General features: G+C 37.4%; 2 protein-coding genes and 1 long non-coding RNA gene across 7 annotated transcripts in view; 2 read left to right on the top strand and 1 right to left on the bottom strand.

Annotated features, from left to right (window-relative positions):
- LOC146461204 (Fc receptor-like protein 5) overlaps positions 1-20,258 on the top strand; it is a 288,679-nt gene that overhangs the window by 126,795 nt on the left and 141,626 nt on the right. The window lies entirely within an intron of this gene.
- LOC146461213 (uncharacterized) lies at positions 2,435-5,735 on the top strand. Its single transcript, XR_014857470.1, has 2 exons — positions 2,435-4,898; positions 5,632-5,735. It is a non-coding gene; the product is annotated as an uncharacterized LOC146461213 (long non-coding RNA).
- LOC146461214 (mast/stem cell growth factor receptor Kit-like) overlaps positions 14,431-20,258 on the bottom strand; it is a 17,885-nt gene continuing 12,057 nt past the window's right edge. For all 3 annotated transcript variants that reach the window (XM_085087033.1, XM_085087032.1, XM_085087031.1), the window contains exons 10-15: positions 19,831-19,896; positions 18,902-19,081; positions 18,309-18,520; positions 17,833-17,873; positions 17,281-17,377; positions 14,431-16,839 (exon numbers count right to left, since the gene is read on the bottom strand). In XM_085087033.1, coding sequence (XP_084943159.1) covers positions 16,653-16,839; positions 17,281-17,377; positions 17,833-17,873; positions 18,309-18,520; positions 18,902-19,081; positions 19,831-19,896 — 783 coding nt within the window. In that variant the 3' untranslated portion in view covers positions 14,431-16,652. The remainder of the gene's footprint in view (positions 16,840-17,280; positions 17,378-17,832; positions 17,874-18,308; positions 18,521-18,901; positions 19,082-19,830; positions 19,897-20,258) is intronic.

Consider the following 20,258-nt stretch of genomic DNA (forward strand, 5'->3'; position numbering starts at 1 on the left):
TACTCAAATAAAGTGCTCTGTCTATCACACTACTCTGTCTACCACTACACTAATAACTTCACTAATGTAATGTTCAGGGGTTTTCTGTTAGGGTTATTCCTAAGCTGTTCGATAACAATTCTCTAGAGGTTTAGAACTCCCCCTCTCATAAATAAATTACAGCTGGATATTTCATACTCACATACTGACAGATATGGCAGACGTTAGTTGTTATGGATAAGCCATGATGAGTAAAGTTTGTTCAAACTGCACAAAATGTAAACCCAGACAGTTCTTTCTCTTATTTTGCAATATAGAAAATATTTTCATGGGAAAAAGACAATATTCTTCTTTATAAAAATAATATCCTTATGATAGTATGAATTTTGTGTTCTCAATTTTTGACTGGTGTTTAGATGCGAGTATGTAAACATGGTTGTGACGGCACTATCATTGTGTTTCCTGGCACAATTTGGAAACACTTCAAAGCTCTTGCTAGACTCTTAAAGTAATTTTGATGACTTTTTTTTTTTGGGGGGGGGGGGGGGGGTTGGCTATCTCTTCCCCCCTGAGCGTGAGGAAACATGGCAAAAGAAAGAAGGGCCACACTGCTTTGCCAGCCTTGTCTTCATTTGCTGAATTACTTTTGGGATTTATGTTTTACAAAAGCAATAGGACTTTTCCCTTGTTAACATAGCTTCATCTAAACATGAGGAGGGGTGGGTGAATTTGAGACAGATATGCAAACCAGAGACGCAGGTTTGCATATCTGTCTCAAATTCTCCTAACCCCCTTTGTGTTTGGATGAGGCTAGGAAAACATGGAAAAATTGTTTTAAATGCATCTGATGATTAGTTGGCAACCTTCAGCTTATTCCTTAACATAACTTGTCTGTCCTGTGTTTGCCTCTCATGATGCTCCTCCAGACATTTCTGCGCTCTGACAAATTCATTGCACCTGATGTTGAAGATTTTGCGCAATAGTCTATTATAGAGATCTGCTTTTATGCCTGGGGAAATTTTTATGCCTATGGATATCAGTGCTTCATTAAATTTCCTATTAATGCCACCGTCACTCAACACTTGTTGTTCGGCAACCTGTAACAGCCAATTTAATTATTAGTTAAAAAATCAGGAAGCATTAGTGACCCTTTAACTCACAAGGCATGTTGAACGAACCAAGATCACGCAAACATCTATTTGTGTAATGCACCTGCAAATGTGTTGGTGTGTCACAGAGGAGAGATCTTTTTACTGCAGCTGTCTAAAGGTAAGGTTCTTATTCCTTTGAAAAGGCAACCATATACAGTGTAACCATGTTTGATGAGAAGAAGCATATGCCTCTGTGCTAACCTATTCAGGTACAAATTGATTTCCAATTCGTGGATACGCAAAGGTAAATGCAGTAGAGTGAATGGTTAAATGAAAAAGAGAAATAAAAGTAATGCTATTGATATCTCAAGCATTCGTTAAGAGGCCTAGGGGTGATAGTTTGCTTTAATAGTTCTAAACTAACCTTGAACAGTCTTCTACCAAATGAGTGATACCCATTTTGATTCACGACTCTTCCGAACACTTGCGTAAACTTTCGCAGAAAACAAATCAGTTCCACCTTCAAAACAAGTAGGTTTCCTTCATCGAGATTATGCAGGAAAAATTGGGAGGTTTGTCTTTTCGTGATCCTCCATTTTCTCAATAGCGTCTATCTCCTTCAATATCATGTTCTTAAGGCTCTGCTTAGACCTTGAAAGTGGTTGGGCAATTTGTCGTAAACGTTTTTTCAGTTTCAACGCCGCCGCAGAACCTAGCTTTAAAAGCGAAACATCGTCCTCAGAAATATCGACACTCTCTCTAGCAACCATAACTGTTGAACTAGCTTCCTGACTCTCCCTCACAAACTTAAAACCAGCGCTCGCAACACTCTCCAAAATACACGACACTATCTCCTTACCCCGGGATGGAACTGCCTTCACTATTTCCTCCATATCTCCGCTAGCTAGCACCTGCCTAACTAACTCGTACCATCTCACCTGTATTAACGCATGCTTGTCAAACGAACCCTTAACTCTTTCGGAAAATAAATCAAAGAAATGGTCATTGCAACGCTTCACTAACCCACGAAACGGTCCACTTGCCTCCAGCACATCCACATCGGCTGGCGTGCTCGAATTAAAAAAAAACCCAAAGTTCGCTCTAGCTACTCTGAAGATCCTTTCCACCACAACCTCTTCCGAAAGCGTTTTCCCGGCTAGACTGATCGAATTTATCTTCGCTCTCGATAGTTTTTTGACGGTCTCTTTGCGAGCGGCCGCCATTTTGTTTGTTATGAATCCTTCCATATTTGGGCAAAAAATACATTCGTGCTCCTGATTGGTCGACTAATAAACCCCAGCTTGTTTCAAAACATTATAGCGGAATTTAGACGCTTCGGGGTGATATGCTTCTGTTGCTATATATACAGAAGTTCGCCTTGAAAAAGAATAATAACAACAGAAAAAAAAAATATATCAATAGGAAGCTATAGGAGGAAGTACCCGTCCTGAATATTTACCTTCAGTGTACGTACATGTAATATTTTGATACTTGATTTTGGACTCCCACTCGCACAATCATGTAGCTTAGAATGCCTCTTTTACTGAAATGGGTTTTTGGGTTCAAAAGGATACCTTACTACCTTGTATAACAGGTAGTATATGTATTCACATAAAGCCGAGTATAATTTAAAGTTTGATTTTGAAGCGGCAGGGGTATTTTGCAGAATGCTGAATTCATAGAAGTCCTTTGATGGAATGGCTGCCATAACAACAACTTAAAGCTAAATGTCTGTATAACCAGTGTTTAACCCTAGACAGTTAAAAGAGAAGTGCTTAGACCTAAATAACTTCATTCTTTGCTTAAAGGGGAAGTACCATGGGGTTTAATTGACCTCTTTTGTTAAAAATGGTGAAATAAGACCTTCACTTTAATACAAAATAATTCTAGAACAATGAGAGGAGAAAAATCAACTCAATTCTTGACAGGAACGACTCATGATATGTTCTAGCACATTTTGGAAACAAAAATACGAGAACTTGAAAAACATTAGCCTAATATTTTTGAAGTTTCAATCCATTGCAACCTGGCCAGAGGCACTTATCAACAGTTTTCTTGCACTGGGGTGATAATCTATAGCAAACCTAGCCACCATTTTTTTTGTTTCTGTTGTCAGACAAACATTTTTTGGTTTTGAAATTACATCAAATTTTCGTGATACTTCACCTTTAATGCTAAAATGTCATAGGTAGCATAAAATGTAACATTCGGCATTCAGCAAAATACCCCTGCCGGTTAAGCAACAAAAAATATTATTAAGGGCTAAGCACTTTTCTATACTATCTAGGGTTAAGCAATTCACCAATTTAACGCAAAGCGTGTTGCACTCCGTCCACTTCTAGTGCTGCACCTTTTCTTCGCCGGGGATGGTCAAGTTCACTCTCGCTATCATCACTCACTCTCACTAAACATCCCCTCACTTTCACTTCACCATGTTTCACCCACAGCAACAGTGTCGTCTCCATTGCTTTGATGATCAGATAAATCAGATTTCAAGTAAATGTCAAGTTCAAAACCATAAAGAGATTTTAACCCTGTAGTTAATAGTAGTAACTCTCTCCAATATTTTTATTGTAATCCTTGTTCTCGGTTTCGTCAGTTCTCGATGGTTGCTTGATTTTGCATATCTTTGGAGAAATGGAAATGATTTAAATGGTCTAGGTATATTTTAACTAGCTCATCAGAAGCCACAAAGGTACACTATAGAAGAAAAGTCTGTAATTTCCTTTACTTTGTTCAGCTTTCCTTCATTGAATGTTTTTTTTATTTGTGCTCTAGGCATAAAGTAATCAACTGGTTATGCTGTTTCGTCTAAAGAAGTAGCCAGAGATTCAAAGACACTTTAATTTGTACCTTATTTTTTCTTCATCCGGGAAAGGGTGTGGAATAATTTTCTGCCCATCATGGATCCAGCCAACCAATTTTTGCATGAAGCGCACTGCTGCTCTTTCTTAACCTTGTAGGACTATCTTTGACAAATTCCATGTATAACTCTCAGACATCATGGTGATCATTTATTTTATGGTCACAAATTCAAGAAAAATAATTATAGCTTGGGACATTTTTTTTCGCTGAACTTTCCTATCCCTTCATGAAATTATGATTAGCTGGGTAGAGTTGAAAAAAAAAATGCCTCCTCCCTCTCTGTTACAAATCCCCTTAAGGACGGTGCCTACTAATACCGAAGTATTTTTGTGCGGTTTATGACTATGCGGGAAAAGCAGATCTTAGCAAGGGCTATTGGAATCCAAAAAGAAAATTGGGGGTAACCATGCATTTTTCAGAGATAACTAAGCAATAATATCTCTAAAAAGCGCCAAAATATAAAGCAATGTATGGGATTTTTTCCTAACTTGAAGCTTAATTATCTCTGAAAAATGCATGGTTACCCCCAATTTTCTTTTCAGATGCCAAAAGCATTTGCTGAGCTCTGCTTTCTCCGTATAGTCATAACTGCGCAAAAATATACCTGTATTAGTAGGCACCACCCATAGGAAACCCGAGTATCTCGAGATGCGCAGAACGTATGCGCAGTAACAATAGTAGGCACTGTCCTTAAATGTAATCTGACAGAACAGGTGCATCCTCAATGCGCAATGCTGTCATGACCAACCCTCCATGCATTTCTCCCTATTCTTTATCTTCGGGATTTTCATACTCAGCTAGTCACAGCTATCTTCTTAATTTCTCCGTCTGATTTGTCATGAAAAATTATATTTCCATTTTATAGAACTGCTATCGATAATGGCTAGCATCTCCAACTGCAGAATTAGTTCTTTCAGATTCCCCCTGGCCACTGTCTTCATGTGCTCGATGTATCCTGATGAGGTAATCAGAGTCTCCAAATTCTGGACATTTCGGTATCTTTGAACCTGACTTCATCAAACAACATTATCTTAACAACATTATTTGTGATATAGATCACATTTAAAAATGGCTGCAATTGTATTTCTTCTCCAGAAAAATTGATTTTTAAAGACAATCTATTGGTATGTTAAAGAGATTATACAGTTACAATTAATTTGTATGATGACTGAACATTTTTTTTTTTTTTTAAAAGAAGGTAGAGGGCTAGAACAATGTAACTATTGTGCATGGAATATTAGAATGATTCCTTGGCAAAGCAATCAACAGCTATTTATATAAATGTGGTTTGTGACATAAAACCACTGCATTCTCTATGCATTGAATGTCAGCCTTTATATCATTTTAATTTTTAGTAAAGGATTTTTTAAAGTGAAATTTATTAGTTACTGGTAATTATAATGCAAATGTCATTAAATGTTAAGACTCCAGAAATGCTTGTATTTTCCATTTTAGAGGAGGTTTTAAGTTAAAAAGGGTGATAGAGGGGGGGGGGGGGGACTGGGCATGGTATTTTACCATGGTTTGCAGGATAGCTCATGACGTGGGGGGGGGGGGGCAGGAAAAAAATATTTATTTTAGAACATCATTGGGTGGGGGGGGGGGGGGGGGGGGCTTCCAAAATATGAAAGGGAGAATTTTATAAATAATCATAACAAAAAATAAATTGATGTAAGCTTTTTATTTACCATCACAGATCATGACAGATGTGATGAAAACACTGTATAGCTCAAGAATCACTTTGTTAATGGAAGTTTTTGTTGAGGCAGTTCATAAACTTGTAAATTATGCATTCTTGTGTGAACGTTTCTGTGCACTTTTCCTGTCAAGGGATAGATCCAGTTGTGTATTTAAGAGGGAATGTCTACTAAGACCGAGCGAAATCATAAAAAAGTGGCACATGATGAAAAAATCAAAACTCTGCATATTCCGTCCAGAGATACTCCATACTAGTTTAGAAAACGTGGTGGGATTTTTTTCCTGAAATATATTTTTTAAACTGGAAAAAATAGAAAAAACAGTGACAGCCCCTCGTGGTTTGAAAAACACCCGAAATAAACATGGTTCACAACTTCTCGTAAACTTCGTTCTGTTCAATTCGCATCAAAGAAAACCCAGTTTTCTTCTTGAAAATTTGCTTTTGAAGTGTTTATTAAGTATCTGAGTCCAAAAATACTCCAGTGGATGAATTTTCCTGGTCATGAGGAGCCACAAAAAATCTCAAAAATTCGCTCCCTCCAAATTCTGAATTTGGCGCACTTTTTTAATAGAAAATTTCGCGATCCGGTAAAACACTTAAACCCTTCAAATTTAGAATTATAGATTGAGGAAGTATCGCTCTAAAACCAGGTTTCAAAAATAGCTTCGGGCTTTTTACCAGCGCCGAGCATAAGCGGTCTCAAAATCACGAAAATCGCAATATCAACGTGTAAACAAACTGCACATGACTGCAACCAAACTAAGAGAAACTATCGAAATTTCATGTAGTTTACCTCGGCATTCGGCTTTAAACCACCAGTGAAAGGTCATGTTTCGCTAACTGCAATAAGGCATTGTCTAAATAAGGTATTTGGTTGTGTTTGTATCCTTTCATTATTACATAGCCATCTTGATGTGTGAAGTCAACAAGATAAATTATCATCGCTTATAGAGCGACAATAAACTCAAATGACCACTTCTTTTCGACTTGAAGATCGTTTAAAATGGAGCTGAGTTTGATTTTCTTTGAATTTCGAAACGATTTTTTTTTTGTTTCGAGCTGTCGTTTCGAGATCCGTTCGCAGGATTTACTTGAAGCGAAAGCGCTCGTGGATAAAATCGACTGTTGATGGCATAAGTCACGCAATAAAATGTCACGCTTTTTTAATTCACGTGACGTTAGGTTTGACTATTTTGGGGGAAAAACACACGGGAAACGTGTGTCCTGACATGCTGAAAACAAAAAACAAATTAAAAACAATGAAATCTTCACCAAAGTGTGGACAGGACCGATGATTTATAGCCGAATGTTTTTATCATCTATCACCAAAAGGACTGAGCCACAAAGCAAGCCTTGCTAAAGTATGATACTCTGCATTCTAATGTGGTGAAACCTTGGGGAACACTTTTCTTGTTAGAACAACTAAGTATTAACGCCTTGGTTTTCGCCTTCGTGCAAAAGTCACTACGGTCTCATCCCTGACTGTTCTCTTGAGGATGGGACAAAACAATGTTATCAGCCAGAAAAAATCACTCCTCACTGCTGACATGCGCATCCTTGACGAAGAGAATGCAGTTTGTCGATGTATGGCTTTTTCCATCGAATTGTTACAGCTGAGAGGTCAATGCCAAAGGAAATACAAATTTCCTAATGGTAAATGAAAAATAGGGGTGGGGCGGGGGTGGGGTGAGCGCATGCTCATTTTCCCGAACAGCGGCGCGTTATCGTCTTTTGGTTCATCATCCACCAGTGCTTTCTTCGAGGCAACGTGCAAGAAGAAACCTGCTGTTAAGGTTGCTAGCGACTTCAGCACACATCAATCATTGATCTTGAACTGGATCATTTGTAACAGCAATACATTGTAATAAATTAAATAATGTTTTGTTTCACGATGTAGTCACTCAAGTTGTATATCGCGACGTTTCGACTGCTTACTGCTAGTCTTCATCAGGCAATGAGGTCGACCAGATCACACTTCAGTATTTATGTCACGAAGGTCTGATCCTGCAAGTGTCGCATACAGGGTCTGCTTTACTTCCGGTTTGCTGTCAAATAGGACTTCTGAACTACAACCGAGTCCTTCGTAACGCACTTGACTTGAGTATCCATACCACATCTAGTCTGTTGCTCTCTTACTGACTATGCTGACCACCGGTAACAGCGTGGTTTGTCCCGCAAGCTTCTCCGCACAGTCGACTGAAGCTCTGTCAAAGGACTTCTCGTCTCGCGCTCTAGGGAGTGCTGGTGTCGGCCACATGACAACCGCACCTCTGCACCGGCCAATTTCCCACTGAGATGGGATAGGTTAGACTTTCTCAAAGTCCGTTTTCGAGGGAGTCCAGGCAGGCGCTCCGTCGCCTTGTTGGTCACTCTTTCGGTGCATAAGAAGACGACTTGTGGCAAGTCTATAATGGTCTACACAGAAATGTAGCGGAAGAAAGAATCACGCGCGCCCTAAGATAAGCTCAACTTCGGAGTAAACATCACTTATTCGAACACTGCTAGTATTGTCCCGAAACGTGTTTGTCCTGTGAAATTTCACGAGGTATGCATTAAAGGGCCTTAGCCAGCCACGCCTTTGTTTTTGTTTATATGCGAGAGTTTGGCTATTATATTTCTACTCGGAGCATGTCGAAATGAACGAAATCACTGTGAAACTACTAAAGATAATGAAACATACTTTCAGGAACACAAAGCAATAAGATTTAGCTTCACCATGCAATATCAATAATTTTGATGGCATCGAAAATGGCGGAGGCTGACTTAGCCTCCCACGCAGTCGTTTTTAGGGGACTCGTATTACCTCCTCCCCGCAAACGTTTGTGGGGAAGAGGTAATACGAGTCCCCTAAAAACGACTGCGCGGGAGGCTAAGGCTGACTAGGGTCCTTTAAGTTTGTTGTTGTCTTAACGGTTTTGCACTAGAGTTGCACCAAAGAAAGATTTGAACGGTTTACTAAAACACTTTTTTTCTGTTTGACCACCTTGTCAGATAATTGAAGCATCCGCAAATCTCACAAGCTGATTTCACCCGGTCACAACCGAAATGGCCGTTAGGATGATTGAAATTATCAGAAAATTCTTTAAACGCAGCGTAAATACAAAAATCTACGAGTGTTTTATAATATAGAAATTTTGTATATTTGGTAATTGTTCCAGCAGCATCATTGTGTGTCCATCAGGTGCGTGACGATTTTTCAATCAGAACAACGGCGATGTTTATAAGAACACAACAGATCATTGTAACTAAAATAAACGCATTAAAAAAAAAGTGCTACAGATCAGAGGAAATTAACGATTAAACAGAAAACTGAACTTTTTTAAAGATCTTGTTAACGAAGAATTGATGCACCCAACCCTTTTTCAGGTACTGTTATCATCTGTGATCACGGAACTCTTTATCTCAGTCTGTATATCTTTTATCTTGTTTATAGCTGTTATTTATGTTGACAAACCGACACATGCGAAAAGAACGAACGTCTTTCTGGCTGAGAAACTAAAAAAGTTCTCGTTAAGTCACAATTTTCTTATATCACCTTATACCGGTATCTGTTCAATTTCCTCTCGTTAAAAAATCATTCAAGTAATTATCTTTGTTGAATAAACCATGACGCACACGCCATGACCGTCGTGAAATAAACAACCTGAATCGAACATCACTGTTCACGGAAAAAATTCAAAAGCCGCGTTAATGCGTGAACAGTCACGTTTGCATGTTCAAATAACTTTAAAGGAACTAGTTTCAGACGCCCTGATGTTTGGATTTTTTTTTTTTTTTTCGATTTTGGCCACTATGTAAGAAACACCAATCACTCCGAAGGAAGCCGTTGCGTGACCGAAACAAGTACAGTCAAAAACAATCGAAGACGGAAGATTATAAAGTCCAGCGCTTTCTGAGATGACTGTGGAGAACTTTAAAATTAGATATTTCTGTTAACATTTTCTTTGAGCCGACAGGGTTTTGTTACCGTCAAAGTATTTTTGCCCCTTCAATTGGCATTTGCCAAATGACGTGAATGCGATAGCAGAAGTCATTAGTCACTGAAGGAGATCAATTATCAACCCTTCGAGCTATGATGGCTTTGTATGGTACATTAAGCCAAGAAACCGATACTTAGATTACATCTTATTCAAGGTGAGCTAAATATGAGCTTTCTGTTGTTTGGTCCATCGTTATATTGAGGGAAACAAGAAAAAAATTACAAAAGTCTTCGGTGATTTTGACAGAAACATGTTTATCGCTCACAGTTGTTGACAGATAATGTCGCAATTATCGGGATTTTGAGAGCGTTAGTTCTCAGCGCTGATAGAAAGCCCGAAACTAATTTTTAAACCTGGTTTTAGAACAGCATTTCGTCAATCAAGAATTCTAAATTTCAAGTGATTTGATGTTTTACCGGGTAGGGAAACTCTCTCCTGAAAAAGTGCGCCAAATTGAGAATTTCGACTGAGCCAATTTTAGTAACTTTCGGTACCTTCCCCATGACCTTAAAAGCTAAAGCAGAGATCTATTATTGGCCTCAAACGATTCGTAAACACTTCAACTGCACATTTCCAAGCATGAAATGAGGTTTTTTATCAATGCGAATTAAACAGAGTGAAGTTGAAAGAAGGTATGGGACACGTATATTTTGGGTGCTTTTATAGACACTTGGGCCCGAACAGATTTTATTCAATTTTTCTGGGTTTAAAAAAGAATTCCGAGAAATCAAAACCACCACGTTACTAGAACTACCATAGGGTATCCTTAGTCAATTTGTGAAGGACTTTCATTTTTTATCATGTGCCACCCCTTGCTCGGTGTTAGTAGACATTCCCTCTTAATCTCTTACCTTTTTATGAATGTTTATGATGGCAGGAACCAAATACAATAAGCACTTACTGGGCATGTAACATTTTTCTTCAGCAGTAAAGATTTTAATTAGTTGGCCATGTAGGGCTATCGCTCTAGCATGGTGTGTACAACAGGGATTGGCCACTGGATGCCTGGGCCTAGCTGTGTTTATAAGCAACAGAGCACTGTCACTCAATCATTCTTATAACTATTCAACTGATAAAGAGGCGTAACAAAAATATGCTGAACAAGGGGCATTCCCTGTATACATTTCCCATCACTCACCAATAATGTGGAGAGGAGATGGCTGATATTCAGGCCATGTTTAATGCAACCAGACTGTGGCTTCTGTTGCTAACTGTGATTTAAGAGATAAAAGGTCAAACTTCTTATCAGCCATCTCTTTTAATTAAAAGAAAACTTTCAAATTTGGTAGTGAGTAATGAATTATGAAAATTAATATGTACAGGTATTATTTTTACAGTGCAATCTCAGTTATTTGAACCCTCAATTTTTTCGACACTCCTGATTCTTTGAACAAATAGTTGTTAATTCTCTTGGATTTGCTTCAGTCAGATTTTTACCTCCTATTTTTTCAACAAAATTCTGTTTCCTTTGCAGGTTAAAAACAATTGGTATTTCACTGTTCAGTGATTCAGTTATCATATTTTTATTATACAAATGTTATACCCCAAGTTAATTGTTTTCTTTTACTTACTTCTGATTACCGTACAATAACTGTTTATTTTTCATGGGTTTTGTGACGTCAGTGACCAGTGGTACAGTTTTCTAAACCTTATCACATAGTCTGGTATACATCTTTTTCAGTAACATAAGGAAAAACACTAATATTATTTTCTTTTTTCATTCTGTCCACTGGGTTTATGTAAAATCTTCTTTATTTATATAAGAACAGTTTAAACCACTGATTGTTTTGAAGAATGAAGTGATAAAATGCTTTTAATTTGCAATATTTCAAGCAAAATATTAGCTGTACATCATTTTGTGAATTCAGAAGAGGACTATTATATGCACACTCAACTCTCTTTAAGCACTCTTGTACCTTCCATTTTTTTTCTCGGAAAAACCAGATCATGAAAAGTAAAGTAAGAAATATTTTTACAGAATGCTTATTAAATGATACATGGTAGGTTAATCTTGCTGTGTAAAAATGAATGGGACTTCTCAGATGAGGTGCTATCCAGAAGCTGGAGTGATGTTTGAGGCTGCAGCGGTGTAATGTTTAGCAGTCTAACGGAATGACTTCTTCAATTGGGATTTTGCTTGTAAGGACAAAAGGTTAATAGGTTGAGGCAAGGCCTGTACTTAAATTGAGAAACCAGAGAATGAAATCTGCAGGGGAAATTTTTGTGGTGAAGAAAGCCCTTTAATTTTCTTCTCAGTATTACCTCAGTAAGGAAATGTGGTCCATGCAAGGTAAAGTAAAACTCTTTGACTTTGGCAGGATTCAAACCCATTACCCCAGGATTTTGATCACTGATGGACCAAATGTACTCACTAAGGCAATGGGAAATTTAAGTGGTTTCCTTCCCACACAGAAATTTACACTCCAGAGATAATTATTATCTGATTTCCCAGTTGTATAATCAGTACTGCACAGCACAAAATTTCATTATCCCTTAATTGTTGTGTTATTTCTTTACTTTACTCCTTGAGTGAACTCTCATGTAGCAACCTGTTAAAAAAACTGCTGGGGATAACTGACCCCATAACTGCCTGATCGGTTTTTTTGGTAAAGATTTTGACAGGGACAGTTGAGGATTTAATTACCCTTGGAAGTGTTATTTGATTTCATGTCAAACAATTTGCTTACTTTAAAAACCAGGTAACAAATGGCTAGGGACTGCAAAAACATTTTTTTCCTGTTGAATAAATTATTAGACTTACAAAATTTATTGCGTTCAACAATTACATAGAAAGAACGTACTCCTTACACAGATTGAAGTCGAGATTGTATGGGACAACCAACTTGATTGCCATGAATGAAAGGATCTTGGGACAATTGAATCTGGCACCTCCTGCAGAATTTGTAGGAGCAGATGATATCATCACCAACTTGGTAAAGGAGGGAGAACCTAGGATCGAGGTCAACAAAATATGCACTCTCTAATTAACAAATCGACGGCAGTTTTCTATGGTCTATACTCTTATAGACCAAAAATGACGTCACAAAATGTCTAAAACTCAAGTGGAACCACGAGCCCCAGGCGAGTGGTCTCACTGCTAAGTTTTGGACATTTTATGGTCTATAAGAGTATAGGCCATAGAAAAGTGCCGTCGATTTATTTTTTACAATAACATGGAAAAAGTACGAGCGGAATTGGCTATTTTTTCGTTGAGAAAGTGTGCGCGTTACATCTGATGTCATTTTTATTGTCTGTACTCTTAAATTGGGAAAATTATACTGCATTCTTACATGTACACGTAGATTAAGTTAAAGTGCACCTAACCCCTAATTTTTTTTTTTTCGCTTTAACAAATCCTCCTATTGTCTGGATTATTCCCTCGCAAAAAGACATCTTGACTCTCTAGTAAATCAATATCAAAGGCTGATGGAACTGAGCACCTAGTTTTGAGATTCTACAAAAACCAAAATAAACAACTCTGTGTGTACAAGAATGGCTATCAACCTAGGAAAAACAGAAATTTTTAAAATGAGCTTTTTAATCTAATTTATTGAATTAATCAGCTACAAGTGCAGTATTTTAAAGAAAATAGAAAAATGACACAAAGCTTTTAAGATTTGTGTCATTTGACTTGAAATATTATTCCTGTATTCAAACATTCTCCAATGTGCATCTCCCTCAAATAGAACCTAAACATCAACAACAAAAATCACTCAATTTGACTAGAAAACGATGAAATTTAAAATATTTTGAAAATCCCCATGATTAATGACTCGTTTTTTAATTGGTCCGCATTTTGAAACGATCTCTTAGTATTGTGCATATTATGTAATATAGCCGACCACATGAATTCATATAACGACACTGGCCTACTATTGTCCGTATTAACTTGCAATTTTAACATCTTGATTAAACATCAAAGGTTTCTTTTAGAAAATTGCTCCCCTAGTACAAAGGTGCGTGTGCATCCATACATAAACTGACAAATATTTGAAGTTAGTCCTTACCTCCTAGATTGACAGAGCCGTCGGACCTTTTGCCTTTCGCCGACACAGGAAAACCCCTTCTACTTTTGACATTTATCACACTAAAAATTTTCCTTCAACCCAACTGATCTGCTGTAGAACGGAACATTTTTCACACAGTCACGCAGGAAAAATAAGATGAGGCGACTAGGAAAACTTCGATCGCCTCCAAATTTGAAAACTTTTCCTAAGTTTCCTAGCGCTTAAAAAGATCCTTGATCCACCACGCTGATTAGATGCACCATCCTAATGCAAGAAGACGTCTAAACACAGCTATTTTTATCCAAATCTTTAGAACAAAGCAAGACAACTAAATTCTCCAAATCGTCCGCCATATTTGTTTATGAAATTGAAGTTCGCGCGTGTGTACGAAGAATCTGGGTACTAGCAATCTTGGTTCCCACGCGCGGGGGCTCTGGGGACGAGATTGCGACAAATCAGCATTAAATAATTGTGCCCTCTGTATTACGTTGTCATTGTTTATGGGCAGTTTGCTGCATATGCACTAAAAGTATATATAACTGCAGAAAGGATGAGGAAGTGGTAAGGTTACTACGTTCATACGATAAGCAGATTTCTATAAATGCTATGAAAAAAATTAGAGCTCCGCTTTTAGGCTTGGCTAAATATATATATTAGTTTTAGAATTGAAGCACAAAAAAAAAAAAAAATGAACGGAACGTACCAAGAGCCATTTAACCATGTAACCTCTAGGAGTGCCAATTGCACATAATACCATAGCTCTGTCAATATTTGACAGGTTTTATTTATGAATTTTTCACACCAAGATGGTCTTTTTATTATTATTTTAATGCAACGCACAATAACTAATTACAAAACAATATTTTACACGTCTTACATCGATTACATTGCCTACGGCAACTTAAACTTAAAGAAAAGAAAAGGAACTCGATCATTTCAGTACCAGTTCATAAACTATAGTAAAATTATTATTAAAAGAGGAAGCAAACAAGGAGATAAAACAAGCAATTATCTTCATTACTTTCAACTTATGGCGGCTGCTATCCCCTCCGATTTGAAAACGAAAGCCATGTCAGCTAAAGTGCTTTCACATGAACAGCTACTAAATTGAAATACGGTACTCTTGTCAACTGTACACCCGTAGATTTAGTAAACATGCGCTGCAAACATTATTATAAAGTGCTTAACAAAAACTCCACAGTGGAGCCTACCGGCATCAAAACCTGGAAAATCAACTTTACCGACGAATATTGAGAATGGAAAAACAAATTTTCACACTAAGATGGTCTTGTGAAGAGCTACTCTTTAAAAAAAGTTAACCCCCTCCTACTTGTGATTTGGTTGACCACCCCCATAACTTTTCAACTTTTTTCCCCTAAAAGTTGTGGGCCTCAAATTAATGAACGTTTTGAGAACTGCAAAACAAGGCATACTTTAGGGGTATACCTAATATACACCAGGATTAAAACGTTTTTGAACTTTTAAATTTTTACGTTTTAAGCCCGTTTATCTCAGAACCATAATATTTCTTGTTTTTAATTATATCAGTGATTAGAAATACGCTCACTCACTTAAAATGGTATATCATACATAGGCAGTGAGTTTGTAGTCCAGGATCTGGACAACATCTCGTTTTGCCTTAAAGGGTTAACAAAATGGCAAAACTGAATAGATCTTAAAGAGCATTGCTACTAGGAGAAAGAAATACCGTTGAGTTAGACTTCGACATTCAAAGCCACGATAACACAAGGGACGGTTGTTCCAAAACGGTTCAAGTTAAAAGTTAACCAAGGGCTCTGTTAATTTCTCTTTGTTCAGAAACGTTCACCTGAGAACAACCAAAGCCAAAATGAAATTTACAGGATCCTTAAATCGCTGAACTACAAACAAAATTCAAAACTGATCCTAACTCAATGCATCTGACACGACAACGTGGCGCTTAAGCAACTGGTCGGCTGAGGAAAAAGAACGGAAAAAAAAAACCGGTGTGACCAACGTGACAATTGATGACCTACGCATCTTGACCTGACTTTTACGAAATGAAAATGAATCGTTTATAATAACATGTCACGTTGATCACACAACAATTCCAAAGACTCCCACATTAGTTGCACTATTGCATAGACTGACTTATAGTAGCGAGGGAAGAAAATGTACTAAGGCAAGTATCTGAGTATAGTCTGGGTATTACAGATTGCATACTAATGTGAGAGATTACATTAATCTAGAGATTCTTTACATAACACTATACACCTGTCACACAGAGAAAAATCTCACAGCTGATGAAAATACTAGAATAGGCCTTATCACGGTTTTCGACGCCATTTTGACGGGTAGGCAAACAGGCTTGAAATAACAGTGTTTGTATGGAAATCCGATGTCAAATAATTTTCATAAAATATCGCTTCTGAAAAATTCATGAATTGGAAACTTTTGGCACTAGGAAAAGGATTTTAAGAAAAAAAAATTGAGGGATGTAGCTGTGACAGAAAGCGTCCAGTCGTGTTTTGAACTTTCCATACATTTCCCTGTATTTTTTCCCGCGAACTATTTTTAGGAGCAGTTCACGGCTGGTTCGCTATACAGACAAATGTATGGAAAGTTCCAAACACGACTGGACGCTTTCTGTCACAGCTACATCCCTCAAATTTTGTTCTTAAAATCCTTTTTCTAGTGCCAAAAGTTTCCAATTCATGAATTTTTCAGAAGCAATGTTTTATGAAAATTATTTGACATCGGATTTCCATACAAACACTGTTATTTTAAGCCTGTTTGCCTACTCGTCAAAATGGCGTCGAAAACCGTGATAAGGCCTATGCTACTCAAAGCTTGTGTCTTAAAGCCGTCTTAAGTAAACAATTTAACTGTACATAACCTAGGTTGCCTCATTAAATATATATTTTTTGTACTAAAACGTTCCTTCCCAGTATATAGCTAACTCATTTTAGACCTTAGCTTCCGTAAGCACTCTTCCATGTTTCCTTTAATTTACATGGCATTTCCTAGTTTTTGTGAAAGCTGCATTGACTTATTACACTCTATCGTCGGCAGTGCTAGCTCCAGAAGGGACATTGTAGTAAGGACTGGCTTCATCGTGCTTGCTGACGTCTAAGTATGGCACATCCATCTGCATTATCGTCTCCAGTTTCTCAATCAGTTGAAAAAAACTGGGACGATTACAAGGATCTTTCTCCCAGCATTCCGTCATCATTTCATATCTGTTATGGATTGGGACACAAAAACAATTAAAAAATGTTTGGGCTGTTTTGTTGTTTCACCTGCTATGATAAATAATCTATAGGCTAAAAGATTACATCTTCTCTACACTAGTTCTGGTGTAATTTTGATAAGGTCTTACAGAGTTGACGCCACCTGTCGCTCTCAAAGAATGATTTCTCTTAACATTGACTTTTACAAATCACTTTTGCCTCCGTCTTTTTCGATCGTTAATTGGAATTTCTGGCATTAACACACCTATCCAAAACATTATGTAACTCGCCTCTAAGATGAGGACTCTTATTGTGGAGCATTAAAGGATATATACATTGTCTTTGGTGTGAAATCTCCCAGCTATATCATTTCCTAGATTCAAAATTAACAAATCCAGATTCTACATGTTAGATCGTCTTAATTTGGCAAAAAGAAATTCGGAAACTTACACTTCTTCACAGCACATATCTGGCCTTTCCATGCGATAGCCAGTGTTCAGTAGGTGGTACAGCTCTGAATTAGTCAATGTCGGGTATGGAACACCTCCTGAATTGTATGAGGATTGTAAGAGTTAGTCAGCCAGTAAACAAAGGTAAGAACATTTTTCCTCGCTTTTGTAAATGTTTTATTATGACTTGACAGCTGTATCAACAATTTGATTCGTGGGCTATAAAAACCTTTTGGTATACCCAGTGGAAGTAGAAGAGACAGGAAAACTCTAAGCGACCAAACAACCTCTCTAATTATACACAAGCCCCAGAGATTGACATTAATGCTTTCATATAGCACTCATCAAAATCTCCCCTTTGTCTTACTGGCCCTAGTAATTTCCGACGTCTGAGTTATTCTGATATTGCACCTTAAACAGCTAAGATATTCAATTTAATAAGGCTGTCTGAGAAGTGGAATTTTTGTAAAATGATGGTAATATCTCCTTACCTGAATAAAAAAGGACGAAATACTTTAAAAAAAAAAGATAGAGGTGTGATTGGTTCACTTACCTAAAGTCGCCATTTCCCAGAGAAGAATACCAAAGGCCCAGCTATGTAAAAACATAAAGGAAACAGGTATTAACTTAATTTAACATTTGCTTGGCTTTGCATTACCCTTTCAAAATCATTATTTTAATAATGATTTTGCATGTTTTTTTTTTTTTTTTTTTTTTATTATGCTTATGTATAGTCAAGTAGTTTCCTTGGCCGTTACCATATTTGAATACAAGGCTGTTTATCCGGCTGAAGTGTGACGGGAGTAGTAATTGAAAATTAGTGTGACCTTGAATGTACAAACAAACACAGTTTACATAACTTTTATCAGAGAACCAAATAGCCGAGTAAATAACTTAATAAATAAATAGGTAGATGTGTAAACAAATAAAAACAGTAAAACATTTGACCTGAGGGTAACATAAATTACTACCCATATACCACAGAAATTAGATACTAAATTGAAAACTTCTTGGAAATTATCTACTTACACATCACTTTTGGTAGTGCAAATGTTTTGATAAAGTGCTTCTGGTGCCATCCATTTCACTGGTAGCTTTCTCGTGTTTTCTGAAGTATTGACATCTTCATATATTTGGCGCATCAACCCAAAGTCCGACACTTTCACTTTGTTGTCACAGCCAACAAGTACGTTACGAGCGGCCAGGTCCCGGTGAACAAAATTTATTTCAGCAAGATGATTCTAAACAAACCATAAACGAGCAAAGAATAAATTATTTGATAACAAGTGACCATTATTACGTAAAGGTAGACGACCACTTGTCGGAAGGAACCGCGGAAGTGTTCTGCTCGATCGCTAGGCATGCACGTGCAATCAGCTAATTTCCCATGAGTGTAGCTTATTATACAGGAATGTTTCATACGGTTTGTTAAAATTAAAACATTTCTCATAACCCAGTGGGCTACTATACCATAAGGTAATGGTTTCACCCAATCACAACGCACAGCATGACACTTGGTGCCATATGTCTGAAACAAAGCCAAAGTTGAATTGGGTTATATTAAATAATAACAAGCTGAAAGCAGTTACTATGACTGCGTTGAACACAATTGGAATAATTACCATTCCCTTTGCAATCTGCCAAGCAAAACAAAATAGCTGTTTGGTGGAAAAGCTTTTCTCCTCTTCATCATCACTATCGTCAAGATTCTCTGTAGAAAAGGCGGCAGCCGGGCTGTTTCCCTTTGATGTTGATGGAACTGACAACAATTCTTGGTCAAGGGGATCCTCACAGCCATGGCCCTAAATTTCATAAATAGGAGTTGAGTCTCAACCATGTTTTGTTCTGTTGTATTAAACACACTAGGTGATGCAAATGAGCGCACCAAGGAGATATAGAAAATACATTTCCCAATCACTAATTTTGCTCTCCAGTTTGACAAACAATCCATCTTTGTTGGAAAGATGTCAAATATGATTAAAAGAACTTCTCAACTGGTCAACTAACTGTTTGAGGCAAACTAAAATACGGTATGTTTGCTACATGATTTGGCTAAGAGGCAACAAGTATGAAAGCTTGAGTGGCTATTGACGAATCCTTTTAATGAGTAAACGTCAGAAATCTTCAAAATAAAAAAAAAACGTGGCAAAACATAATTTAAGCCAGCAAGGTTAAAAAAAAAGCATGAAGCAAGCATGTAGAGTCAGAAGATTTGATTGAATTAATCATCACTCAGCGTTTATTGATTGTTCTCCCTGGACTTGGAAAAAACACTTGACTGATCTAACCCAACGAACTCAAATTTGGTAAACGTTTTCATTTTGACGGGTAGGTGTGCAGGGCTGGTGGAATTTCATTAAGATTTAGACAGACGGCTGTCCAGGTATCCACTAGCACCTACTATATGAAAAGGTTAATTGAAAATTCACTTAATTTTTTTTAAAGGTTAATCAGGTTGTGGAAAAGAAACTAATCACTAATATATTTGACTTGAACTCGAAATCATTTCCAATATGTCATATTATTTACGCTTTGATGGAATATATTCTACCTTCAGTGAGGTTTCATCTACCAGTGGCTGATCTCCCACAATCTTTATCTGGATAGCGTTGCTCTCCTGAAAGGGAAAATGACACTAAGTACCATAATACCATGGGAATCAGGTTTTGACAAGGACATTTTTGCAGAAAATAATTATTCCTGTGATGTTTAAGTTTTTAGTTCATTTTAGTGTTCTACTCTTGGTTTCGATTACTTGTTTATCTATTTTTGTAGTTTTCTGACGTTTAAGAGAAATCCAAGATTGTGGATCCATGATGGCCGCCGCTTTGCAAGCATGACCTAACTCCAAACGGGTATAACATCATCGACTCCCATTGTGGACCACAAAGGAAGCATCTTTGAACATGCTATTTATCCTCCAGGTATCATTTTCATAGTTTCATACTCTCAGTGTTATGACGGGAGGGCTGCAACACT

The sequence above is a fragment of the Pavona decussata genome, unplaced genomic scaffold (assembly GCF_977016875.1).
Source record: "Pavona decussata unplaced genomic scaffold, jaPavDecu1.1 SCAFFOLD_201, whole genome shotgun sequence".
NCBI classification, from domain to species: domain Eukaryota; kingdom Metazoa; phylum Cnidaria; class Anthozoa; order Scleractinia; family Agariciidae; genus Pavona; species Pavona decussata.